Here is a 22,554-nt window from a genome sequence, read left to right as displayed (position 1 = left end):
ACTATTTAACAAATAAGTAATTAAATATCCAAGCAATGCAACCTCGAAAAAACATGGACAATAACAAGAAATCAAAGAGTACATAAAAGACACTATAGACAAATCAAAGGGAATTACGATGCACTATGGTTGGTAAATAAAGGCGGGATTTTTACTCTGTAAAAAGCTCTGTCAATGTCAAACACCGCGTCAGCGTCACACCGCCTAACGCCGCTGTCAATTAAGTGTTTACAAGTTCCATAGTTTGTTATACTTTGCAAGTAAAATGCTATTTTATTCATTCTTTAAGTCCCTAATAGGCAAAGATGTTGTGGTGGAATTAAAAAATGACCTTAGCATATGCGGAACATTGCATTCCGTCGATCAATATCTGAATATAAAATTATCCGATATAAGCGTCATAGATCCGGACAAATACCCTCACATGTTGTCAGTGAAAAATTGTTTTATTCGTGGTTCTGTTGTGCGCTATGTTCAATTACCAGCAGACGAAGTTGACACACAGCTACTGCAAGATGCCGCAAGAAAAGAAGCAACAGTGTCTACAAGATAGTCGCTGTATCATAACCTAACATCTAAGTCGAACAAACATGGACTAAAATATTTGTGAATATATCTAAGTGTAAGAACATTGAATAAATGTAAACATATTTGTCAAATTAAGTTTTATTGTCTAACACCAAGATTAATATTGTTACAATATTATTGATTATTGTGCTAATATTCTAATCAATAGACAAAATACTATACCCAGGAAAAAAATAGTCGTTAATCGTTGGAGACCATTGAATTAAACAAAAACGAATAAAGTGAAAATTATTGCATTAGTGGCTGTACAAAGTGACCTTTATTTCTACATTGGTATTCTATCAATTTATTCAATATTTTCATCATCAGTATCAGGTTCTACTGCAAAACATTTCCACTAAAACATCAAGGGTACAGTGGGCTGAGCATGAATATTTGAGACAATTGTTATTATATTGTTATTAACAAAATTTTTAATGTTCTGTTTCTATAAGTTGTAAAAAAGTGTATTAACATATTTTGGTTTAATTTAAGCTTTACTGGAGATTTAAATACACTTTACAGTAATCTCTGTAGGGGAAAATTTTACTTTCACAATACTGTTGAGTCAACAACTATAGGACATGAAGGAGTAATGTTTTTACCTGCAAAGGAAAATAACATTTTAATGTACAATTTTTTTTTATTCTGACTACAATATTATACTTACTTTTACACCTCATGTTTGGTTTTGGACTTGGAACAACCATCCTTAAAAGTTTTGCACGAAAGCCTGCTAATCTAGAAAAGAAAGAATTTCTAAAGACTGAATTGATACTGAAAATAGATAATTCTGCTAAATTTAAAAAATCTGACCATTCAACTCCTGGTACTTGACCATTTTATTGTAATTTGTGGGAACCAACCCTTTTTTACCGGAAAAAAAAAATTTAGGCTTACTGGCTCTTCGTAGGACCGGCTATGCGCATGACGTGCGCGCGCATGCAGCGATAACTGTGAGAAGTTTTCAAATGTTTGCAGCTGGTGAAAAAAATTGAGATATTATTTTAAAGTTACCTTTGATGGAGGTAAAGGAATGATTATGTGAGACAGATCCATCGATTGAAGGTAATGTATCTGCAATTGCGGATGTTGGCAGCGGTCGCTTCGCTATTTCGGCAAATTCAGGTGGCCGTTTTCGTTTCCGTTTTCATTTACGGAATTATTTATACGTATTAGCAATATAAAACTTGTGTCAAAAAAATTGTACTTGAATCAAAATTATAATGAACGCCTCGCCTCAACTTAAAGCGACATCTACATGTTTGTCTACGATAAGAAAAAGCTGCTTCTATTGCATAGCAATATTGGTATTACCTCATGTGTTCATCCATCTTCTGCATCAATCGTAACCTAAAACAAATTAACTCTTAGTACTTAAAAATCTAACTACCACATGTGTAAAATTTTCTAATTACATATAGTGCCGAAATTAATTTGAAATGGGAACATTACTTCCTGACGTGCCTTATCAAGCGCGGATACTATATATTTGTTTGACTTAAATGTGTAAATAATAATTTATTTATTTTTATTACCATCCCAATTTATGCGGAGACTGTCTTCGATTAATAGTTGAGTAAAGTCTTTTCAGACCACGACCTGGTAATTAGTAACAGAATTAATCATATATTTAATATGGACTGATAGCGAAGAGCTTCGACCAACATCTTAAGAAGCCTAAACAGTTGGATTAAGGACCTGATACAAAAAGCAGTTATTTTAGAAACCGCGCGCATTGTGAGGAGGTTCCTGTCTCTGCATCTGCCTGTCACTAACCCTACAGTACCCTACGTTAATAAATGAATATGGTATAATATTTAATATAATTGCAATACAATAGTATTATCTGAACAATTATTTTTCTGGAAATACGATTACGTACGTCCCTTTTGTGTCTATTGTGATGATTTTTAATGAATGTCGCATTGTTTTTACGACAAAGAAGTATTTACGAACTTACGTTGATGTTCGGTTATTTCCTCATGGAATAATGAATTTATCTTTTTCAAGAAACTCCTGAAACATTAAATTAGTTGAGTTTAAAAAAAATCATTATTCCGCAATAAAGCTCCGGTGTTAACACTTTGTTTAAAACTGAAGCCGAATGGATATGGTCATAGTGCCCATAATTTAGCAAGAGAATTTTTAATAATATACACATTAAGGTACTTTAATAAGATGAATTAAATAAAACTCACTGTGGGTCGTGTTCGACGCTCATCAAAGTGCTCACAATCGAACTTTGTTTCAAAATGTTTCTCTTGACTGCAATTATATTAACATCTTCAGTTCAAAATACAAGTGATAAAAATATACTTGCATATTTTTATTATTTGAAATCGTTTATTTTTACAATAAGGTTTTTATCTTTACACCTCTGAGGTTTTTATAGTAAACTGCAATTCTGAAAATCACATACTTACAACTAGTGTAGGGAATTTTCATAATACTTCTTATTCTTCTGTCCATCCAATGTCTAAAAAAGTTAAAACATTTAAAAAACGAACAATATCTTTAACCTTATATTAATTTTATCATCGTTACCATAGATTTACCCTCCCTAAACATCCATAGAGAAAATTATAATTTCAGTTTTTTTTCCGAGTAAGAGAGAGTGTGAGAAATTTGACAGTATAAGTTTGTAGGAATATTTCAAATGGCGCTGAGTATGATAGCATTTTTATTTACTTTTTATCCGACTTCATTGAAACGGAGTAATCAAGTTCGCTGCTCAAGGAATCGTCACCGTCACCTGATTGATCTGCACACAATACACAAGATTAGTTATTTCAGTTGTCTGTCAGAAGTTTACATCACCAAATAGTATCGTCATACTCACTTGTATTCAGTCCCGACATGATTGATGACGGTGTCCTTTTTAGCGGTACCCTGTCAATATGAAAACCATATCGACAAATGAAAAATCCCGTGACGAAAACAGTTACATATTTTAAGAAATTTCTTAATACTTACATGGATTTAATTATTACAGCTTCTTCTTCGGATTTTTTTCTTAAAGCAGTATTAGCAATCTCTGTTGACGTGCCAAGCTCTGAAAAATTCAAATCTTTGTTTGTTTTTTAATTTACACAACCATTGATGCAACTTTTAATTTCTCTACTCGACAAAAACTATTTTATTTTTATTATCTTAATATTTGAAAAAGTATGACTAATCAATGAATTTCAATCGTAACATTTTTGAAAACTTTTTTTATTTGCGTACCTGCTATTCTCATATCGCTAAGGTGGTTACTGCTCTAAAAATAACAAAATTAAATATTTAGCACTTTGTTACACAGGTAATAAATAAAAAAACAAAAACTACGTAAGTTGTCGGAAAACTAAGTTGCAATTCACATTTTTATTAATGAAAAAACCAACCGGCTTCCTATATTTCGTATATTTAGGCGGCAGGCGAGATGGTGCGAGTTTTTGACTGAAAAAGAAATCATCAGAATCAGACTTAAGTGTGACAACGGTATAAGTGTAATGAAATATGAAAAAATAAAAAAACTTAGGAAAAGACACTTACTCGTTGGTCATTGTAGACCGAGGGGAGTCTTTGTACAATTGTTTGATTTCTATCGACTTTTTAATGTCTGAAATAAAAATTATTATAAATTCGTCGTACATCTGTGATAGAAGCCGTAAATGGCTTTAAAAAATAATATTTTTGTTTGAAGAACAAATAGGACTTTTAAGTAACCATAAATTTGATAACCTGGTTCGCATCTCTTTACAATTTTTGTCTGAAAAAAAAAAGAAATAATTAGAGGTAATGATTGTACAATTGACTATTGCTGCACCTTACTTTATCATAGGTACATTTATAAACGCTTTCAGAATAAAAATACACATCACTTACATGTTCGGAACTCATTTTCATACGTAAATATTTAATCTCGGAACCAGGATGTAATGGTATTGGTTTGCTAAAAAAAAATCATTATCTAATCAGGGCACTAGTTGCATGATGTTATGTTTAGGTCAGTTATAGTATTTTTCAGATATCTTGACGGCTCTTAACTTCGTGTGAGAGCGCAGAACACAATTAAAGGTATAACGGGATGCGGAGGGAAGGGCACTGCGCAGCGCACCGATGACCTTGGTCGGTAAAGATATTTGAAAAGAACAGTATCAAAAATATTTAAAGGTCATCACTCATTAGATCTACTAAGTACCACATATCACAATTCGCGTACGGGCAGCGATTCAAAGAGAGCCTAAGTAACTATAGAGCAGTTGATACCTTTTATTTTTTTCTTCAACACGATCTACTGAAGTTTTAGAAGTAATTACTGAAGTTTTTCCAAACTCTCTAAAGGTATCGCGAGTCGTATTCGACATCAACTCACGGAGATTCATCGGGTTTTTGTCTTTATTCTTATTCAAGTCTTTGTCAGTATGAAATAATCGTGCTGAACATTTAGAACAAAATATAACGCCTTTAAATATTTCTGCGTCCGTTAAATCATTTTCATTGCATACAACTGAAAAAGAATTAACAGACAATGTTTAAGATTTGGAATTTTATTTTGCACGTTGGAACAAGACTGGCGGTCCGGCGTACCAACTCGAAATCCAAACCAAGTATAGTTTGGTATCACCATTAACTTGCATCAATCCCTTGTTGGTCAAGTATTTGCAATGGTTTCCCAAAATTTGCGCCTATGCTTCGTACAGGTATTGGTTTATTAAAAGAAGGTTTTTTTTTTCTTGTTTTATTGTAAGTTCCCAAGAAGATTTAAACGTTTCTTACTACGTTACATATAAGTGTTCGTTGTACTTACAGCACTTCCTGCACTGTTTGTGGTAGCTGTAGCCTTCACAGACGACCTTTTCACCGGTGCCGATTGGTTCCGAACAGTGCTCGCACACCTCGCATCTAATCAAACAAGATTACGAGTAAACACTGAAAGAACTTGAAGTTACTTCAGTACTAGTATTGACAAGAAATGTAAGACATTAAGTTTTCATATCTCGTAAAGGATATTCTCGCATGGAATTTACGAACATCAAACAAATCCTGCGGTACTAATGTTATCAATCTACGTCTGATATAAACGTACAAGAATCATCATCAACCTGCCCTTATCCCTATGGAGGGTCGGCACAGTATGTACTACTCCTCCATACATCTCTATCAGCCGTCATATCTGAATTTACCCCCTGAACGTACAAGAATATGTTCACAAAATAATATTGGATAAATATACTTACGCCATTTTATGTTTTTATTATTTTTTTATCATTTTAAGAGATTTATTTATTTAAAAGTACCTTGGACTCTACAGATAATTTGACATGTCACAATTGTTGTTTTTTTCTAACATCATTGTCAAATATTTACCTGCCAATAGTACTTTCATTAAATCCTTTTTGCCTTTGACGCATTTTTTGTAAGGTAAGGTGGCAAAGGAGCCAGCGGTTTTTCGGTTCATTTAAGTGACCACCGGCCAATAAGCATTTGGAACAGTGGCAGAGCGCGCCATTTTTTTGCATGAATAGGTCGGCTTGACCAGTGAAATACCACTACCATACAGAAGACAGGCGTTAAGTAGAAGTAATTACGTATTTCGTACAACCAGTCCGTGCCGGAGGCCTTGTCTTCTTACCCTTTCCACCCTTTTTGTATAAGGAAAGGATGTGTTGGGAAAGTGGACTTGTTTGAGGACGCATATGTAGGACAAATAGCATCTGCAAAGGCGGATGTTTATTATCAGCGATCACTTTGCTATTTTAACGAATTCCGCTGGCCGTCTGATTCTTTGTTACCTTATACTATACAAAAAAAAAAAAACAGTCTAAAGATATTCATACTTGTTGTTTACCTATAAGAGCCAAAGAAAATATACGGAAAATGGTTTTCTTTTCCTGTCCATCCCCTTCCCAGTTAAAGAAGAAGAGTTTTTATCTGTGTAAATTTCAGACACTGTAAGATAAAAAAAATTATAGTAAAATGACAAATAGGTAAAAAATAAAACAAGACTTAAAAGTTCTTTCAATATGTATTCTAAAATACAGTGTACAAACATAAAATATTGCTTTTGTAATATACATAAGGATATTCAAATTCGATAGACATATTGTATAAATATTTCTTTCTTTATATAAAAAATATTGGGGAATATAAATTATTACCACCATTTTATTATAAATATATAAAAAAAATTCAAACTACATATAATTATCACTGAGCAAAGAATGAATTATAAAATATAAAACCACAATCCAGCACCAACGTTTTCAAACATTATTTACAAAATTTATTGTCATTAAAATAGCCAACATGACTATTGTTCATAGATAAGACATAAAAAAATACATCTTTGTGTGTCTTAATTAATATTTTATTTTTTTATAATTTCATTTTACATAAAAAATAAAGTGACAAATTCCCATATTCTCTAAGAGTTGTATAATTTTTTTTTTTCAAATAGAATGACAATATGTATTGGTGTTAACGGCTGTGGAAGCTTACGTTAAAAACATCAAATGATGTGTTATATTAATTTTGAGAATACAGGAGCTGAAGCTTAATTTTCACATAGAAAACTTTATATAATATGAACTAACTCATCACCGATAGTAAGTACGTAGGAATTTAATACAAAAAAAATAGTAATACATTGCAATAAACTGAGATCAAAAACAACAATAATAGAGAGAAAGGAATACCCAATTTGAGATCAATAAATTATAATATTTTAGATTTGAGTTAATTTTGCATGTGTTAATATTAAAAAAAATAATTGGCCTAAAGTTAGGCATTTTAATAATAATTATTGTGCGTGTATATTATATTTTTCTACTATTCTAGGTAATTTCAAAAATACTGGCCCCGAAATTATTTGTTTAAACTTAATAAAACTTATTTCTAATTATATTAATTATAATAAACTTGCAAAATGTTTACGTTCTGATTTTTATTTTTATAGTAGCAAAACTTTATTAAAAAAAAATACTATTCACCCATTACTTTCAGTACAACCACAATGGCTGTTAATTATACTGCAATTTGTCTATTTATTATTACGAACTGCAATTTTCCAACTTTTCTTCATGAATCAAACCTAAAATGAGTTCAAGACAACATACCTTCAGTATTAACTGACAGTTAAAAATTTACCTACACACGTAAGTTAGTATAGTCTGGCTCAATACTCTTTTATACTTCATTTCAAATATCTTAGCGGCCCAAGGTCATCAACACGTTGCGCATTACCCTCCCTCCTGCATTCCTCTTCATTACACCGCAAATTACGATTCACACGAAGTTAATAACAACCAAGATATCTAAAAACTATATCAATATACTCAATAAATTGTATCCAAACCACGCATACAATTGCTTTTTTTAACTATTTATAACTGTTACTTAAACATTAAATACGTTCGTATAAATTGGTATATTTATAAACATTTGAAACAAAACATTATATAAAAATGTATTTTTAATTTTAAAATTAAGTAAATATAATAATAATAGGATTGTTTTAATAACACTAATATTGCCACAATTGCCCTGTACGTTTCATTTTGTGGAACTTAATATTTTGAGCACTGGAGTGTAAAACTAAGCCTAATTTATAGACAATATAATTAGATTTACTCTACATTATTATAAAACAATTTGTATTTTATTTAAAGGTACATAATAAATTGTCTTGAGATTCTTATAAAGAATAAATTTGTAGAAAAAATCTATTTTTTAAGGCAAAATTTACTACCAAAGAAAAAATAGGCTAATTTATTTTTTCAAATAAAGAATATGAGGCACGGAAGAAGAATAAAAGTAGAAATATTAAGTTGTAATACAATCAAAAAATACAATATATAATATAAAATGTAGAAATATACTTAATTTTTTCCTAAAATACATTTTAGTAATAATTAGTATCTACAAACACTTAAATCTATAAAACTGTAGGAAATATAAAACTAACATCAAAAGATGTATTCGTTAATATCACACTAAGTATTTACTTCAAATTAAATAATAAAAAATGTATAAACTTTACTGGCCCAAGTTTACTGTAATGCCACAATATAACACTTCAATACAGTAATAAAAATAATTACTGCTGATGTGATAATATCAACATTAACTTGTGTCGACTTAAAAAATAAACTTATTACTAATTAAATATTTTCGTTTTTAAATCGTGTTTTCGTGTTTCTATTATATTCGTATTGTATCGATTTGATCTGTTCCTTAGGTTCTTTATAGGGAGTTTACATTATTCCAGTTCAGCGATAGAATGCAGCGCTGGATTACAACTTGAAAAATAAAAGTTCATAATGTTGGACTGGAAAAACTAGGCATTAGTGTAAAATAATTTCATATTTTAATTGTTATAGTAGACAAAACAAATCTTGACCCCTTTTATAATAATATTGTTGTATACCAAAAATAATAAGGGTTATTCCTGTCCCAACATATTTGACAATATATATGGTCTTTTGTATTATTTGTTATCTTCTAATTTGGTCCATTTATAGAGTTATTTGTGTATTATTTGCAAACGCGTTTTCATATATACTTTTAACTTTTAATTATACAATAGTACGGTTGAATAATATCGTTTTTTTACGAATATAAAAATTCGTAGTTAAACTTCATTTGTTCGAAACTTTACCAACTACATGCTGTAATTAAAAGAATATACGAGTACGACGATTGGGTAACCGAACTATATAGAACGTTTTTTCATTTTATTAATACACTGGCGGTTGCTCGCGACTTCATCAGTACAGAATTTAAAAAGAAGAAGTACGCTAATCATAAGCCCGGGTACATCAGCTACCTTCCCGTCCAAGTCGGTCCAAAAGCGGCCTTGCGGCACACGTATAGATAGACAAGAATTTAAGAAATTGGATTTTCGTTATGATTTTCGCAAATAAAGTTACGAAATAAACTTTTTTTTTTCGATATTACATACAGACACTCAAATTTTATTGATATTCATATGATTATCTCCAGTTATCTAATTTCATAACATTTATATGCGTTTTAGTTAATTTATTACGAGATCATAATCAATGTCGTCTCATATGCAATCCGAGATGGTCTGACCTGGCGAAGGAACGTCTGCAGAGCGGGCAGGTGAAGGGCCGGTGGCCGGTGTGCTTGCGCGTGTGTCGGGTCAGCTCGTCGGAGCGCGCGAAACGCCATTCGCAGCCCGCCCAGCCGCAAGAATACGGTTTCTCACCTGGAATATAAAAGAAAAACAGAATATAATAAAGCAGACCTATACGTAGGCCTCCTGCAAGATGGACAGATGACCTGGTCAAGGTTGTAGGAGTGCACTGGATGCGGGCGGCACAGGACCGCCCATTGAGGCAATTGATTGGGGGCCTACGTTTAGCAGTGGACGAACTCAGGCTGATTATGACGACTATGCGATGAAACAAGTCATAACTCTTTAAGTATAACCCTAAGAGTACAATTAAATATGAGAAAAAACTATGGATTTGTTTAATTAACTATTAAAACCCTTAACAGTAGAGTTGTGAAGAAATAAATAAAAAAAAATATTATGAGTAATTTATTCTCACCTGTGTGTGTTCTTTTATGGGCTTTTAAATGTGAGCTTTTCGTATAAACTTTATGACATCCAGCCACATCACATTTGTGAAGTCTCTTCCTGCCGTGGCCTTCCTCGTTATTATTATTAACAAATTCAGTATCGATACAGGGTTTCTTTGCAACATCGTTCGGTTTCGTATATGGTTTCCTTTGCGTTAGTTGGTTCAATGAACCGGTCAGTACGTTCTGCAGCGCTGTGTTGAGCAAAAAATTCTTAATTTCTACATCAGACGTTATATTAGGTTGATTTGCGTGCGTCATCGGGAACGTTAGCATTGGCGGCAAAAAAGGCGGCTTGTTCGGTGACAGTTCGAGTGTCGTTTGTAAATGCGTTCGCGGGGTAAGTTGCGGTGATAATTGTGGAATTGGAGGTTTTAATCTGAAAATTAAAAAAAGAATAATAAATTCAACTGATTTTGGTATAATTTAGACTTTTATTATTTGGCATGGTAACGCATACCGAAGTCAATCGCAGTCTTACTAATATTATAAATGCGAAAGTTGAGACGGATGGATGTTTGTTTGAAGGTATCTCCAGAACGGCTCAACAGATCTCTTTAAAATTTGGCATAAATATAGAACATAGGCTGGAAAGACACATAATTAAGTGTTTTTTAATTGCGCGCAGACGGAGTCGCGTGCGACAGCTTGTATGTAATAAATATACACAATGACTTACTTGTTTACATGGTGCCTGTATTTTCTCGCGCTCCGGAGGTCTGGTCCTACTTTAATTTTGGGCACTTGATGACTCGTCCTGAAATGTTAATTGAAATTTGCCTGACGAAAAGTCGTATAACGTAATATAGATCTCAATTAAATCTAAAATAAAAAAAAATTGCTAGCATTAATTACTGTAACTTTGTGACAGAATCATACATTTGAATAACCAATCACAATAACCAATTGAAATTATATAATTAATAAAAGATACTTACTGGAACGACCATTGTGTGGACGGTGATTCATTCTGTATGATTGTCTTTGACGAAGTAGGACGGGCGCTTTCTGAAAAATATATATATGTCTAATATAAATGATAAATTCACAAGGAAAAATAGAGGACCGTCGCAAATGTAGTCCACAGATCTTTTACCGTATAAGCAGTGATCATGAATGATTACCAATTTATAGAGCATAAACTGTACTACAGGCGGCTGTTCGTTACTTTGAAACTATCTAACGACGTTGCTAATTAAAGGAAATATTGCTTGAGGACAACTACGCCTATATTATAGTCCTAATTTAAAGATTAACGTATAATTTGTAACTTAATTGGTTGTTGTAACTATGTAAGTCCTTAGATTGTAAGAGGAAAACGTTAGCTCTTCGTAAGTAATTATTTTATTGATATCATCAATATATTCGTATATATATAATACTAGCTGTCGCCCGCAACTCCGTTCGCGCGAGATTAATAGAAAACCCTGATAAGTAGCCTATGTGTTTTTTCAGGCTATGTTCTACATCTATGCCAAATTTCTTCAAGCCGTTCCGGAGATACCTTGAAACAAACATCCATCTATATAAACATTCGCATTTATAATATTGGTAAGAAGTTTGAAGTAAGATAAGATATAAATATGTTTCGGCAATGCAAATTTACCTTAATTATTTACAAGACCACCTTTCAAACCGGAACACATTAATTCAAAATCCAACATACAACAGATATGCAACATGGCAAACATTTGTTATGCGAGCGAGCGAGTTCTAGTTTGAATCGTGTCACTCAAGCTCATTGGACACGAGTCGACAACAATCGAAAATTTACATATAGGGCAATAAAATACCTCGTACCGGGCACGGAGAAGGCGAATTAGTACGTGGTAACGAAGGGCAGGCGACCGGTTGCAACGTCCTTTCTAATCATTGTAAACCCTACAGTTTTGCTTACTATGTTATTTTTAAAAATATAATCATTGTTTGGAATTATATCATTAATAATGTTATTGATTAATAATTTATCGAGATAATAAAAATAACTTTTCATACATAAAATTGTATAAAAGCATGTTAGAACAGATGCGCATGACTGTTCTTGGAGCCCTTACGCATAAAGCGAATTCAAGTTCAGAGTCGATTATCCGCGTGTCCGCACTAAAAAGTTTTACCATATCTCTATACCACATAGACGTGGATGCAGAACTTAGGTACATAGCGGCCCGCGGCTGCGCGCTGACATTTATCTACGTGACGTGATAACTATATCAAGTCACTTTATGCGTAAACCATACATTTGCAAAATTGTACTGCTAAAACTTTTATACAAAACATACTGACTCCTTTCACATTATCTTTGAATGTTTTGGCAGTGGAAGCCAATCAGGTAAAAATATGACTGAATATTTAGAGCCTTAATCTGTTCCTAAATCACTTCAGTTAACAGATAAATTAATCATTACTTTACGTCTAGTATAAAACATTTATGTTTGATTTTTAAAAATAATTGAAATTGTCTTTTGAGAAAGCAATGAAACGCATAAACTAGGAAAATAAATCTATTCTAAGAGATAATTATAGGGAGCACTTTACGAGTCTGGGTTTTTATACGGTTTTTTATTACGACAATTTATACTTTATCTTTTGGCCTAGGCGTTATCAATATATCAATTTTTTTTGTCTTCTATATTAAGAGATTTTGGACCACACATTGCAATCCATTCTCACACTTGACTCACAATTACGCGTGAATTACATTCGGTATTTTCCAGCATGCGGTTGCGACAGGGTGTCCCGTAGCTGGCTAGCCAAAGCGACGCCATATTCGGCTCTTACGGCCTCTAATAAATTTTGTATCGAGCTTTATTGAAAGGATTAGTTTAGTACATCGACTTTAACTTATTTATGACCCTCTAAAACAGACTAACATTGTTGCGGAAGTTTTGATTTATTGATGAAAATCTTGCTTCCATTAAATTTTGTGCCATAAATAACGGCAAAGGAAGAGAACATTTCAATGATCAATATGTTAATTTAGATTTGTATACACACTTATATAAATCTCACTTTACAAAGCACTATTCGAATAACAGGTAATTATTCAATTTTCTTTACGTTTTTCCCAATATTGTGTACGAGTGGATAGAAGGTATCATTTACACGAGCGGAAATATCGCAAACTAAATAATGTTTTGCATTATTCATGTGAAATTTAAAATCATAAAATTTTACAGTAACATTTGTAGGACACGGAATTACAAGTGTACTGTTAACACTTCCCGTGCCACCTTCTTGCCCAGCGAAATCACTTTAATACGTTAAAAATACAGTGGCATTCAACGTGTTACCGTTGGTTTCCGAGACCAAAATCTACGTTTAAAACATACTGTTATCTCTGTTTTGTCAAAGATGTGACAAGGATGACGATATGTTTTATACAGATCTTTTGGACGCAGAATCCCACGGTTAATGATATAATATGCGTAGACACGATATTAAAAAAAAATATGTTAAGAGTTGTTTATGCAGCTGACTATATAATATGATCGAATAATTTTTCACCCTTTTTGGTCTTGTAAAAATAAATGAAAAAACCCGTTGCTACCACTAGATGTCGCTATGGAAACATTAGTGTTGGGTATATCTATCGTTCCCATATCGCCAGCATCTATTGCTACGCGTATTGCTTTCTAAACGCATTCAATTTATGATACGACACGTTGTAATGGCCTGCCTCATATACATAGTCATTTTACTTTGTGCCATCTTAAATCGTTGTGAACTGTTGCAGATGCATTTTGAGATAACGTTTATGTTACAGTCAAAATTATTATATCACAGTACATTTGTACTGATCTCAAAAGCAACTAAAATAAAGCGTAATAATTAGTACAAAATGTTCTGTTTTACTAAAAAAGAAAGGCAAACAGTTAACCGTTAAATTCAGTTTTAAAACCAACGACACGTACTTCGTGTAATACTGGGTTATACAGAAGTCTCTTACGATTGAAGTGTAGATAAGCAAATACTAACAGCTTGTAATGGATTTCTGAATCGGGCATATATTTGAAATAAGGAACTACAGTTACACACGAATTCGTGACTTTCGACATAGTCAATTCAATAAAATACAAATTGCTAGCTATAGAACCGCTACTTGGCAATAGATGGCGTTACCTGTACAGTTACAATTGAATTTAACAGGGTTGTCAGAATGACAATAACAATTTCGTTTTGAAATTCATAGACATTTTTTATCATTCATTCACAAATTATCAAATTCATCATCCTATGCTTTTATATTAGCACAACTAAAAACATACTAGGTTTCCTTTATTTTTTTTTATTAATATCATTTGACCAATCTCATAAAGATATAGGCCCAAACTCTGACAATTGTGAAACAATAATCTTTGAACCTAAGAAATACATTCAACGCAACAGTAGTTTTAATGTTGTGTGTTTAAATTACGTTATTAAAATATTAATGAAAAAAGAAACAACTATACACAATAAATATATTGTAACTAGCTTTAGTCCGTGACTAAGTCCGCGAGGAATTAAGAAAAACTTTATAAGTAGCCTATATGTTCTTCCAGACTATGTTCTACATCTGTACCAAATTTCATCGAGATCCGTTAAGAAGTTCCGGAGATACCTTCAAACAAACATCCATCCATTCATTTAAACTTTCGCATTTATAATATCAGTAAGATATATTGGTAGTAGTAGCATACAGAAGTATAATTTGAATTGCATATTGTTAGTCAGTTATTAACTGACTGTGTGAACTTGTCTGTAACGAGGTGTAAACCCTAGCATGTTTATCGCAGCCATTCGGGCGTACGGTCGGACTTGTGAAATTGCTCTCATTGTGTACCATTTAAGAACATCGCTATGTGACCAAAGCATATTAAATTTGGTTGTACGCACAGTATGACAAACGCCCTTGTTAGCGCTGAATAGAACCTTATTTATAGCTTAATCTTGAGCTAAGCTCGCTACTGAAATGTGCCTTAAATGATAACCGTAAGCGGTATCAAAATATTAAAGCGCCACATACATGAATTGCTAAATAAACAATGCAAAAATTTATTTATTTATTTTTAAAAGAGAATGAGAGGTGAATTTTAGCACTACGTCACAGCTCGCTACGTCCCCACTGAGGGCTCGGAGCACACCCTAAGTTAAGAGTGACTAGACCATAGTCATCCATGCTGACCCAGTGCAGGTTGGTTGACTTCACTAATATCTTTGAATTTTTTCGCAGATATGTGCAGGTTGCATCGCGATGTTTTCCTTCATTGTAAGAACGTCGGATAAATATGTAAATCGAAAGAACACATTGGTATATGGCGGGATTCGAACTCAAGACCTTTTTTTTTTTTTTTTTTTTTTTTTTTTTTTTTTTTTTTTTTTTTTAAAGTCTGGAAATGCATTTACGCACCCCCTACGCCGGGCTGTGCAATGGCGTAGGGGAGTGTGGGACTCGCCGGCCGCAGAAGGCGACCGGAATACCCACTAAAACCAGACTGCCCTCTCACGCGTTACGGCGGGGCCACGGGAAACGCGTTAGCTTACTTCCGTGACCCCGCCTGCGTTTGGCCTCTACGGGCCCTCAAATCTAAGGCGTGGGGAGAAGGGCAGCAGCGGCAAATTGCCGCCTCCTTCTCCCCACTCTTCTCTGCCGGAGCGGGGGCGCTAGAGGATCCCCTTCGCGCTCCCGCTCCTTCTCCTCCTTCTGCGACATGACTGTTTCGCAGAAGGAGGAGACCGCGTTCCAAGACCTCTCACTTCCCAACATGGCGCGTACAACGCCGGGAAGTGAGAGGTCGCCGCCTATCGCCGCCACCAGGGTGCGGCGCTCTTCTGTCCAGGCGCAGCACACTTCAAGTGTGTGCTGCGCCGTATCCTCATCGGCGCCGCACCCGTGGCAGCGCATCGTCTCTTCCCTTCCGATCCGACACAGGTACCGTCCGAAACAGCCATGTCCGGACAGCACCTGTGTCAGTCGGAAGGTAAGGGAGCCGTGGCTCCTCCCACACCACTCCGGGAGCTGTGGGCGTATGGCCTCTATGGTGCGCACGCCATATTGGGCGTGCGCTAGGCCACTCGCCCAGAGCTCCACGGTCGTCTTTCTCCTCGCCTCCCGGGCGCGGGAGAGCTCCTCTGGAGCCGGGGCTTCGCCCCGAGCTCTTTGTGTTGCCCGCGCCCAGTAGGCTTCGGCCAGCACGCCCGCCTCTATTTCCCACGGAGGGGTGCCGGCCAAAACGCAGGCCGCCGCGTGGCCTACCGTGCGGTAGGCCCGACACGCACGCGCCGCAATTATGCGTTGCGGCCTGCGGAGGAGGGCCCTGTTTGGTGCGTTGAGGGCATTTGCCCACATCGGTGCACCGTACAGGGCCATGCTTTTGACGACCGTGGTGTACAGCAGTCTCGTATGTACACCCGGACCTCTAAGGTTAGGGAGGAGCCTCGACAGGGCTGAGGCCGCTCCCACGAGCCGGGGGGCCAGCGCTCGGAAATGATCGCCGAAGCGCCAGCCCCCGTCGAGGACAAGACCCAGATATTTCATCCGGGCCCTGACCCCGACTTCCTCTTCGTTGACCCGGAGGGTGGCCCCCGCAGGAATCCTCCACCTAGGCCCTTTAAAATAAAGGGCCTCGGTCTTGCTGAGGGCCACTCGGAGGCCTAGCGCCTCGATCCTCCGGGTCAACAACATGGCTCCGGCCTCAGCCCTCCTTTTAAGCCGGCTCCAGGTAGTGTCCCGGACGGCTACCAGCGTGTCATCTGCATAGCAGATGACCGCCATCCGGGACAGCACCTCTCCGCGGATGGCCCAATCGAATCCGATGTTCCACAGGAGGGGCCCTAACACGGACCCCTGTGGAACACCGGAGGCCATCGAAGACCATCGAACTCAAGACCTGCAGATTACAAGTCAAGTGCTTAACGCTGAGCCAACGACGCTCCTTGGTACTATAAAATTTGAACATTTATACTTTTTCCCTTTCTATTAATTAATTTCAATCCTCTAAAATTGTAGCAACTTATCTGCTTGCATCGTATATCTGTAGCCTACATCGATAGAACGAATCAAAAAGTTTGAACATTACACCGCTAATCGCTTATGACTTGATAGCAATGACATCTCGAATGCCGTGTAACAAGCGGTCCGCTAACACCTAACTTATAGGCATTGAACTGAAAATAATTAGCAAACACGTTAACATTTCGGTTTCTCTGTCTACCAATTGTATTAGCGATTTGCGTACAAAATTTATGTTTTGTTTGGATGCGTGAGAACTTTATACCAATTTATAATTTATAGTCCAAACCATCGACTCACGTAAAGTAAATTATAAAGTAAGGAAATACAGTTAGATCTACGAGGAATCTGCGTATGTGGGATAGCAATTTGTATTAAACTGTGGATTCAAGATAGAAGTACTCCAAATTATTACTTACTAGGGAATCGAAATTACGGGTAATGGAATCGCGAACACGGAGACTACTATATTTTACATTTTTGACTAATTAAGTTTGGATAACTTTAGTTCAAACATCTTATAAATAATAAAAAAGTGGTTATCAATAAATTAAAAAAGTTGAAGACAAATTAATTTTATACAATTGTTCAAATAATGTTTCGATTGGCTTTCAACGTTATTGGAGCATTTAAAAAATTGAAAACTCTATTATAACGTAATAACAATATTTGATTTAAAATCTTTATTATTATTCATTACAGTCACGTTTTAATTGACTTCATCCTTTAATCAATATTTAATAACTGAATTTACTTAAATACAAATGCGTATTTTTTTGTATTTCCGATGGGAGGGTTGAAGGTAGTTCATTCGGAACATCAAGCAATACACCTAGTATTATAATTACTTAATAATGTGTGTTAATAACGTATTGATACTTCGATATTGATGCTCCAATCAAGTATATATGAGCGTAATAATTGAACAGTTAAATCTATGTAGGTTAATCTTTTATAATATTTGGCATATTTTTTGTGGCTCAAGTGCGAAAATATAGCTAGTCATAGCCGAAAGCAGAGAATAAGTTCATTCCTTTCTTTCTAAAACATATTGCCATTATAACTTTCTTCCAAAATAACAAAAGACAAACAAATATATTGATTTTAATATGTTTTTAGATTAATACAGAAGTTGAATTCCACGGTTGTAATACATTTTTTTTTATTTTGTAATTTAAGAGGCTTTGTCGCAATACCGCCCCATAAGCCTTCCAATTGATACACATTACATCTAATCATCTACATTGTTTCTTAAACATATGTCGGTCAACTTAAACATCATACTGGCCTCGTCAGAAGTTGTAATACATATTTGCTTTTTGCAACAATTTTCGTCATTTTTACATAATAAAAAAACACTAATATGATGACAATATGAAAATTTTTCCGTATGTTAAATGTTAAATTGATAGTTATTCTGTGTATCAAAATAAGTCTACTGTCGTTATATCTTCTAACGGTCTAAATCAACGATCGATCCCTGATCGCCCTCAAAACAGTACTTTATGTTTTTTTTTATTACATCAATTAAATTTAATCCTTCTTTCGGTAAAATATTCCATTCGGTCGTTAATAATTTTTTTACGAAACGTACAGTTAATTTTAAATAATATTGCGAATTCGGTGTTTTTGCATTTAAAGAACGTCGATCATTTTTTGTTCACTACGCTCCTGTACCGTACCGTACACGGCAGCTTTCGTGAGCAATTAAATATACATAATACATATATGTATGTATTTGTGCGTGTGTTCGTTCAGCTTGAACGCAACGTATGCTATGTTACCTTGTATATGAAAAATCAATATAATACTCAACATAATAAATCACTCAAACATGTCTTCTATTTTTGATAATATCAAAAAAATATTAGAATGATCGTGAAGCTAAAAATATACATATTTTATACATAACAGGTATATAAATTTTAATTACGTTCATCGAAATTAAATTGGAATAAATAGATATTAATACCATACTAGGAAAAACAAATGACTATTCTCCATACTAAAAAAACATCGACATCTTTAAAAAAAACATATATGTATATTATGCACGTATTTTTATTGAACCACTTAAATGAATATCACGTTCAGGGTCTGATCTTCATTTATACAGTAATGTTGACCTTAAGCGACGTCGTGTGTACCTAAAATATCAGTTGCTACCGGCGTTACTTGTGTAACTCATAAGAGGTAGCGGGTATGAATTTTAACCTACTAGCAGTAAAGCATTTACCATTGGTTTCTGACACCAAAATCTCCGTATAAAACATATCGTAATTCCTGTCATTATTTTTGACAGATTAGAGAAAACAATATGTGATATACAAAGCTGAAGTAATGTTTGTTGCAAAAAGATAAGTTCCATTACACTTGTAAGAGTTTACGACTTGGATGATATGGAAAAGTGATGTATAATTCATTTCTTATTCATTAATTGAGTGGCAAAAGTAGTATAGTTAGTCGGGCTATAGGTTTTTTATTAAATTGACATTTGTATTAAATCTACTATACGACGTATTTTTCTTTGCATCTTAGTATTCTAATTAAAAAATAATAATATGCAGACGCCTTTCGCTTGGACCAAATTCGGAAGAAGTTTAATGTATTTTTAAACACTATTATGGGGTGAGCATAATCGTAACAATAATCATTTTCAATTTGCATATTAACACTTAAGAATAAAAACAAGTATTAAGAGAATTGAATTAAAAAAAATAATTATTTTTGTAAACAGGAGCACGCATTCCATTTTTATGTTAAGTTGATCATCTCAAAACAATAAAAACTAATTGTATTATAGACTATTTTATTCTGCGTACACGAGTATAAGAAAAAGTTTAAAAGTTTAAAAGGTTGCAAACGAGCAAGCGATCACTTAAATTCGCTGAAATGGCGAAGCGACCGCTGCCCATAGACATTCGCAATTGCAGATGCGTTACCTACTCTCAATCGACGAAGAAGGAGACGCATAAAAAGAGAATATTTAACCTTCATATGCACCTCCTCCTCCATCAAATCCACTTTCAATTGATTATCTGTACTAATTTCGGCACTATATCTCACTTATAACAATAAAATTATCAAATGTTAATTTTACACGTAGAATTTTTATTTAATTAATATTACACATCGATGTGTCTATTTAATAGCAATTAACGCAAGTACCATAGGCCCAGTAATCGCGATAACCAGGACAGGCGAGCGTAACAAGCCCTAGGAATACTACAGTTAAGGTACTTACAGACTAACCCAACGTTTGAACAAACTTACGCTACCACTGTTAACGCTGTCTGGGATACTGAAGACAGATTTAAAATTGTTAAAAGATAAAATACATTAACCTCGTCACGTCAAATAAGGATTGTCATAAATGCTTAATATAAAAGCAATGGACTATTTATATCAAAATCAGGACACCCATGTTAAAGGAGGCTTACCTACATAAATGCAAAAAAGGTTGGATTTCTTAATAACAAATCTGTCAACAAGTTAGTTTTTTTTGTACAATAATGTTGTTTTTTTTTTGTATTTTGGCTTTTAAAGTTTGTTTTTTGTATAATAAGATATCTAGCACCAGCTTTCAATACATTCTGTAAGTTTTTCTTAATTTTTCCCGCACTTTACTTTGTATAGCATGCTTACTCGCGTTTTATAATAGAATTTACAACTCTTAATCGGATTCATTCAAAGGATCGATGTTACCGAGACAATAAATGTAAATTTAGCTAGTACCCTTATCTTAGTCCCGACTGAACATAAAATAGAGTTGTATTAAACGTTAAAGCAAAATCGGAGCGGTTTATACAAGCTTTGTTAGTTGTAATTCGAAAGGCGAATGCGACACTAAATCTAGTACGTGTTGTGTACAGGGGCCTTAACAAGGGTTTTACGCTACGTCGCAGGCGATTGTCGCAACCAGTATATTTATGAAAAGTCCGAGTCGTGAGTTTCATTAACAATTTATGGCGTCCATTATATCATTGTGTATAGTACAAAATCGTTTATTTATTGTAGAGAAGACATTAAATGTACTTTGAGAAGACATTTATGTTTTAAGTGACCTAATTGAACGCTGTTACCTCGAATTAACATTACAGCGTTGACGACAAATAATAGCAACTAATAATATTCAAGTTATTGTTGTAAGAATTGTATTCTGGATCATAATAAAATAATCCAGTAACATTATAATTTTATAACAGTAATTATTTTATGAATTACATATTAACAACAACAATTAAAATATGTATTAATGCACATATGTACTTACAAAAACAGATTTGGAATAAGATTTTACAGACATTTTGCTAAAGCTTGGAAGGAATAGACAACTGTCGAATGGCCGAATAAAACATATAAACTGCGACAATCCTTAGGAGAGCGGACATGATCCCTTTCACCGATGCGTCTGTGCGTTAATTAACGAGGGATAGCAGCGGTTACGGCGGAATAAGGAACTGTTATACAACCCGCTCTGATAACCCACGCGATACTCCTGTAGTAATTGCGTAGAGAAATGTGAAAGGATCTATATTGCCGTCCTAAATATACTGTTATGATATTCTCTGCGAGCTTTTTGATAAGATTCGACTACGACTAGCTATTTATTTGGAAAACCCAATTCATTTTGCCCCTGTAACAGCAGACCAGAACTAGCTAAAAAATTATTGGGAGTTATTTTTCAATAACTTCGAGAATTACATACAATGCGGTAAGCAGTAATTAAAAACAAAAAGCATGTAGCCCACGTATTGCGCTAATAGAAGCATTTTTTTTAAAATTAATTAAATTTAAGTAAACTATAAACTTTTATATCTCAAAAACACGATTAAAGTTAAAAAATATGATATCAGCTTACTATACATCCCCATTGAGGGGCACGGAGCCTACCCCAAGTTAGCGGTGAATATGCCATAGTCAACCACGCTGGCCCAGTGCGGGTTGGTTGACTTCACACATATCTTTGAATTTCTTCTCAGATATGTGCAGGTTGCATATCGATGTTTTCCTTCATCGTAAGGACGTCGGATAAATGTACGTATGTAAATCGAAAACACATTGGTACATGACAGGATTCGAACCCAGGACCTGTAGATTGCAAGTCAAGTGCTTAATCCCTGAACCACCGTCGCTCCCTTTAAAAATATAGTTGAATTTAATAAATTTAGTCAAAACACGTTTAGATTTGAAATCTTATAACCCAGAAATGTTATCAATTTGAAATCTACAAGATTTATCTAAATATGTATTATGAATAATATTGACTTAAATGAAAATTAATCACAGTTAGTCATTATGACCAGTGAACTAAAGAATAAATTAATAATAAAGGCCGTGATATATAACAGTCATAAATAATTTGGAATAATTTGTATGGACCGAAATAGTAAAGCATTGAA

General features: G+C 34.3%; 4 protein-coding genes across 4 annotated transcripts in view; 1 reads left to right on the top strand and 3 right to left on the bottom strand.

Annotated features, from left to right (window-relative positions):
• Positions 1–198: 198 nt before the first annotated feature.
• Positions 199–653, top strand: LOC106708320 (U6 snRNA-associated Sm-like protein LSm2). Its single transcript, XM_014499808.2, has one exon. It carries the CDS (start codon positions 266–268, stop codon positions 551–553), a length of 288 nt encoding a protein of 95 aa, XP_014355294.1. The 5' UTR covers positions 199–265; the 3' UTR covers positions 554–653.
• A 355-nt stretch (positions 654–1,008) lies between these two features.
• Positions 1,009–4,299, bottom strand: LOC106708333. The gene is made up of 13 exons (XM_045682563.1): positions 4,105–4,299; positions 3,954–4,008; positions 3,796–3,829; positions 3,544–3,622; positions 3,410–3,459; positions 3,259–3,331; positions 2,994–3,046; positions 2,769–2,835; positions 2,531–2,586; positions 1,885–2,169; positions 1,468–1,548; positions 1,238–1,308; positions 1,009–1,172 (listed from the first exon to the last, which is right to left on the bottom strand). Exons 1-10 carry the CDS (start codon positions 4,203–4,205, stop codon positions 2,102–2,104), a joined length of 636 nt encoding a protein of 211 aa, XP_045538519.1. The 5' UTR covers positions 4,206–4,299; the 3' UTR covers positions 1,009–1,172; positions 1,238–1,308; positions 1,468–1,548; positions 1,885–2,101.
• Positions 4,300–4,341: 42 nt separating this feature from the next.
• LOC106708251 lies at positions 4,342–5,872 on the bottom strand. Its single transcript, XM_045682594.1, has 4 exons — positions 5,793–5,872; positions 5,363–5,457; positions 4,822–5,062; positions 4,342–4,504 (listed from the first exon to the last, which is right to left on the bottom strand). Exons 1-4 carry the CDS (start codon positions 5,795–5,797, stop codon positions 4,342–4,344), a joined length of 504 nt encoding a protein of 167 aa, XP_045538550.1. The 5' UTR covers positions 5,798–5,872.
• Positions 5,873–9,586: 3,714 nt separating this feature from the next.
• Positions 9,587–22,554, bottom strand: part of LOC106708252 (Krueppel-like factor 5) — a 34,944-nt gene continuing 21,976 nt past the window's right edge. Inside the window, exons 6-9 of the mRNA XM_045682486.1 lie at positions 11,100–11,169; positions 10,841–10,918; positions 10,131–10,540; positions 9,587–9,784 (exon numbers count right to left, since the gene is read on the bottom strand). Of these exons, the coding sequence (XP_045538442.1) occupies positions 9,612–9,784; positions 10,131–10,540; positions 10,841–10,918; positions 11,100–11,169 (731 nt within the window). The 3' untranslated portion in view covers positions 9,587–9,611. The remainder of the gene's footprint in view (positions 9,785–10,130; positions 10,541–10,840; positions 10,919–11,099; positions 11,170–22,554) is intronic.

The sequence above is a fragment of the Papilio machaon genome, chromosome 19 (assembly GCF_912999745.1).
Source record: "Papilio machaon chromosome 19, ilPapMach1.1, whole genome shotgun sequence".
In the NCBI taxonomy this organism is placed as follows: Eukaryota; Metazoa; Arthropoda; class Insecta; order Lepidoptera; family Papilionidae; genus Papilio; species Papilio machaon.
The sequence above is the reverse complement of the archived record's forward strand: the minus strand, read 5'-3'. Positions and strand labels throughout refer to the sequence as shown.